This window comes from Pinus tabuliformis, chromosome 2_2, assembly GCF_031772625.1.
Source record: "Pinus tabuliformis cultivar Carrire ecotype Pingquan chromosome 2_2, CPIR1, whole genome shotgun sequence".
Taxonomy (NCBI): Eukaryota; Viridiplantae; Streptophyta; class Pinopsida; order Pinales; family Pinaceae; genus Pinus; species Pinus tabuliformis.
The window spans coordinates 727,773,869-727,778,823 of record NC_142300.1 but is presented as its reverse complement, the minus strand read 5'-3'; the positions used below and the strand labels follow the sequence as shown (position 1 = coordinate 727,778,823).

The following is a 4,955-nucleotide window of genomic DNA, read 5'->3' as shown; positions in this document are numbered from 1 at the left end:
TGCCTTATCCAAAATTTTCGTATGGAAAATGGTATTATTGATAATAATGGTATGGAAACATATACTATTAAGTGAATTAGCATATTAAATTATTGGGTTTTATTAAGAGTTGAAATATTTCATTAAGACTTAAATATGTCATTGAGGCATTTAGCATATTAAATTATTGGGTATTATTATTAGTTGAAATATTTTATTAGGACTTAAATGTGTCAGTGAGGTATTTGAATTTGGATGAATACAATCATAATAATGAATTTTTTTACATATTAACAATTAACCTATATTAAAAAAATTAATATTTTTTTTGGAAATTGACTTTTAAAATATAATATAATTTATTTTCCAATTTTTTTTGATTAAAATAAAAACATATTTTTATTTTTTATTTTTAAATGTATCGTTTACTTTTATCTTTATTTTATTTTATTTTAATTTTTTTTTTTGGAGTTTAAATTATGAATTATTTATTTTTAATTTGGAGGTTGTTTTTTGGTAATAATATCAAAGTTAAGTGTTTGAAAATGGTTTAATTTAAATTCAAAAAGAGAGAATGACATTAATAAATTTGTGGGCATTTTTTATACATTGATCCAAGGATATTGATTTTTAGTAAAAAGATCGGATAACTATCCATATTTGTTACGTTGAGAAATCGATATAAATGAGTATAAAAATATACAAAAAGATTTGAAGATATATCAAATTTTAAAAACATTAAAAAATACAATAAATAACTTAAATTAATATATCAATTATTATTTTTTCAATTATAAAAACCAAATACAAATTTTCAATTTAAAATGCATCAAATTTATTAATATTGCAAAGTGAGAAAAATGTAAATAAAATCTAATAACATGAATAACAACCCTGAAATATAAAGTTTAACACAAAAAATAAGACACTCGATATTAAAAATAAGTTTAAAGTGATCTCCACATACCAAAAAATGTATGCCTCAATCACTCTTCCTATGGAATCCAAATTTGTTTAACATAAAGTATATTTGCAGATTATAACATAAAATGAACTTTTTGTTGAATTCCACACTACTAATCATCTCTTCTATATTAAACTTAATAACTATGATAATTGCAATTATCTTATATTTTTTTTTTAAATATATATTTTTTTAAAATATAAAACTTATTTGCCTCTACAATATTTTAATAAATTTTTTTTATATAAAACTTATCGTCAAAACCAAGAAACCAATATCATATTTTTTGGAAATCCAATCGTAACAAATTTTCAAACTTTTTTGCTCAATACAGGTGAACTTATTAACTATAATTAGGCCGATAGGCCTTCTCTTTGGAACAGACTTTCGTCGTTCCTTTTTCTCCCGTGCTGACACGTGGACAGTTATGCTATCGATGGGTTTCTCCCTTCCCTTTGTCTCTCGTGCTTCTTTTCTTTGATATTTGTCACGCTTTTCCTCCTTCAGTTACTCGTCATGGCCTTCATCCTTCAGTTACGGGTGGAACATGGCCTTCATCCTTCAGTTACGGGCGGAACATGGCCTTCATTTCTGTTATGGGCGGAGGGGTTACATCGGATCATGGCTCGTAAAGACTCTGCTAGAGAATGGGTACACAGTGCATGCCACTCTCAGAGATCCACACAACCCATCAAAGAACTCATCCCTTCTCTCACTCTCAGGGGCCCAAGAGAGGCTTCGTCTTTTTAGAGCAGATCTCTGCGAGGAAGGGAGCTTTGACTATGCCATCCATGGCTGCCGCGGCGTCTTTCATGTTGCAACTCCTACAGATTTTGGTTCCCAAGATCCAGAGGTAAGTGAAACAGTAAAGAAGTAAGTTACCGATGTTTTTGGGACAACGATATGATATTAATCGAATTGTTTTGTACAGAGAGAGGTGATTGAAACTGCCGTGAGAGGAACTCTGAATGTTCTCAAGTCCTTCCTAGCAACCAAAAGTGTAAGGCGTGTGGCTTACACATCATCTGCCAGTGCTGCTTCTTTTCCAGAGAAACCAGTGGAAATCATCGATGAATCATGCTGGAGCTTAGTAGATCTCATCAGACAAAATAAACCCCCTGGTTGGGTAAGTTTATTGCACGAATTTCTGGTTTAAATTGAACATTGTAGGAAGTTTTACGGTTTTCATTGATTGAATGCATTCAGATGTATTATGTGTCAAAAACCCTGGCAGACCAAGCTGCCCTGCAATTTGCTAAAGAAAACAAAATGGAAGTTGTCAGTATCGTCCCAGTCACAGTAGTGGGTCCTTGGCTAACAACGACAATTCCCTCTAGCGTCGATTTAACCATGCCCCTCATCACAGGTTTCACAAACTCGAGCCTGATTTTTTTGTTTTGTTTTTCTCTTTTTGGGTTTATTTTTTTTAATTGATGTGGCACGGCAACCTCAGGTTCTATATAATAGAAAATAATGAGGTATCAGGTATGCAGGCCCACGGTTTTCTGATTGTTGTTACTTTTGTGATAATGAGCAGACGTTAATGTCCAGTGTAAAGATAATGGTTTCTTTGATTGGAATTGTTGTGTAAAATTCTTCTCTGTTGTGGAATCAGGGATGGGTGCTACTTTGAACGCAGGCAAACCCAAGAAGGGTTCGATAGTAGCAATATTTGGCCTGGGGGCTGTTGGGCTTGCTTTAAGTACTAATAACAAGTGCCCTCTTTATGTTCCACTGTATGAATATTAGTATATGTTGCAGTTTTAAAGTCCTCAAACCTTTTTCTAGGGACTATTCTGTTCACTTCCCCTACCTGCATTTTCATTGGGACCAATATGATGAGGGTAGAGTTTAATTATATGTTAGCCTTCTGACCCGAGTTTAACTACGCAGGCTTGTGAAGGTGCAAGAATTGCAGGAGCTGCTCGAATAATTGGAATCGATTTCAATAATGAGAGATATGAACGAGGTAATTGTATATTTCCCACTTCCATTAATCTTTCCTTTCTTGTAATTGTATATTTCTTGTAATCTTTCCTTTCTCAGCAAAACAATTTGGAGTAACGGAATTTATAAACCCTAAAGAGTACGAAAAACCTATTCAACAGGTACGTTGAGCTGCCCAAAATGATCATCAAACTCTCTCCCAGATCAGAGTATTGGTTGCTTTTGACTAGTGTGGTACTTTAGTACTTAGGTGGGGGAGATTTTAAGTTTTCGCATGGAGTGCACTCATTCACCATCCATTCAAAGCAGTGTACACTCTTAATTTCCAAATACTTATAAAAAATGTTTACAGGTAATTGCGGAAAAAACTAATGGAGGGGTGGACTGCAGCGTCGAATGCACAGGGAGTATTGAGGCCATGGTTCAAGCTTTGGAATGATGCCATGATGTACTAGCTCTTGGTTTCCTTTGGTTTAAGATACATCAATCATTTCAATTCTAAGCTGTAGCTTTAAAGTTTAAACTGATTGCTTAACCCTACTTACAAATGCATTATACCATAAGTGCCATGACAAAGTGTACAAGTACAACCTTTAAAATATATTGTACAATCTGTACTCCATTGTTGATTCTTATCATTGAAAAATCAACTGGGATAAAATTTAAGAAGAATGATAAATGTCTACAGAGCCCATCTTCACGGCTGCCATACTTTTTTTGGCTTTTCAGGCACCTGCTTTGGTGTTCTCTTTCCAATTGCAACATTTTCACTTTCATCCACACAATTTGGTTTTCCACAATTTGGTTTTCCACATTTCGGCACAAGTGACTTTGCCTGCAAAGCTTCATGTTTTTTCAACTTTTGGGGCCGAATATCTTTGGATTCAGGATCGTTGTTGAAAGAATTCAGTGCATTCTCCAATTCCCTTATTCTGTCCTGAAGATGGGCATTTTCTTCTGAAGCCATTGTACATTTGTTCAAATGAGTGAGTAAAGAGTTGTATTTCTCCTCAAGACACATCTTTGACTTTGAAAGTTCCAAAAACTGATATTGGAGAACAACTATCTTGCCCTCTTTCTCCTTTGCTATGTCTCGGAGATACTCAAGATCCTTTTTGAGAGATTCGTGGGCTGTTTCCAACTCCCTTAATCTGCCCTTAAGGCTTACCTTTTCTTCTTCTGTAACCAATGTTCTTCTATCCAATTCAGTTCGTAAATAGTTGTTTTCCTCTTCAAGAAACATTTTTGCAGCAGCAAGGACTGAAAGTTGACATTGCAAATCAGCTAACAGGGTTCTTTTCTCCTCTACCATAGCCAGAAGCTGACTCTGCATATCAATGATTTGATCATCTTTTTCCCTTGCAAAATCTAAAAGCTCACTCCACACATTATGGTTTTGTTGTCCACCCTTGCAAGCCGATTCTTTCATTTCTTCCAAGGAAGACTTTGTTGACCTAAACTCTTCTTCCAGTGCCTTATTTCTAGAGAGTTCTACCATCAGTTTTTCATGTAAAGACTCAATTTCTTCTTGGATTTGGCATGAATCATTTGAATTTTTTTTATCTTCTTTTATCTTGTTCAGCTGAATAGTTACTTCATCACACTTTAACTTTGTTGCCACCAGTTCTGTATGCAATCCGAATGATTGGTTCTCTAGGCCCAACATTCTCTGGTAGCTGTTCAAACATTTCTTTGAAATTTCTGCAGATCTCGTAGTTGCCTCCTTAAGACTCCGAAGAAGCAAACTTTCCTCACTCTGAAGAGCAGCATTCTCTGCTTGCAGTGATTCAATTATGTTTCCTTGTTTTTCATTCTCTTTCAACAATTCTAAGTGTTTTTCCTCAGCGTGTCTATATTTCATGGCAATCTCTGCATGTAATGATTCAAATTTCATCTTTTGCTCTTCCTTTTCCTGCACTAGTTTGACATGTGTCTCCTGCAACTCCACAATTCTTTTATTCAACTCCTCAACTTGCTTGCTAAGTTTACCATTTTCGACAATCGATTCTTCAACTCTTTGATTTTGTGTTTCAAGCAAACCACTTATACTGTCCACCTCCCTTTG

General features: G+C 34.6%; 1 protein-coding gene and 1 long non-coding RNA gene across 2 annotated transcripts; both read left to right on the top strand.

Moving 5' to 3' along the window:
* Window positions 1-1,431: 1,431 nt before the first annotated feature.
* Window positions 1,432-2,262, top strand: LOC149194725 (putative anthocyanidin reductase). The gene is made up of 2 exons (XM_089407846.1): window positions 1,432-1,796; window positions 1,875-2,262. The coding sequence occupies exons 1-2, from the start codon at window positions 1,491-1,493 to the stop codon at window positions 2,097-2,099; spliced, it is 531 nt and encodes a 176-aa protein (XP_089263972.1). The 5' UTR covers window positions 1,432-1,490; the 3' UTR covers window positions 2,100-2,262.
* Window positions 2,263-2,692: 430 nt separating this feature from the next.
* Window positions 2,693-3,325, top strand: LOC149194724 (uncharacterized). Its single transcript, XR_016254559.1, has 3 exons — window positions 2,693-2,912; window positions 2,990-3,051; window positions 3,243-3,325. It is a non-coding gene; the product is annotated as an uncharacterized LOC149194724 (long non-coding RNA).
* The last annotated feature ends 1,630 nt before the right edge of the window (window positions 3,326-4,955 follow it).

What these genes read in the sequence shown, in the direction of transcription:
- LOC149194725 (XM_089407846.1), top strand. Translation starts at nt 1,491, where the DNA reads ATGGCCTTCATCCTTCAGTTACGGGCGGAACATGGCCTTCATTTCTGT. An exon ending in TTGGTTCCCAAGATCCAGAG is followed by an intron (nt 1,797 to 1,874) that starts GTAAGTGAAACA and finishes TGTTTTGTACAG; the next exon opens with AGAGAGGTGATTGAAACTGC.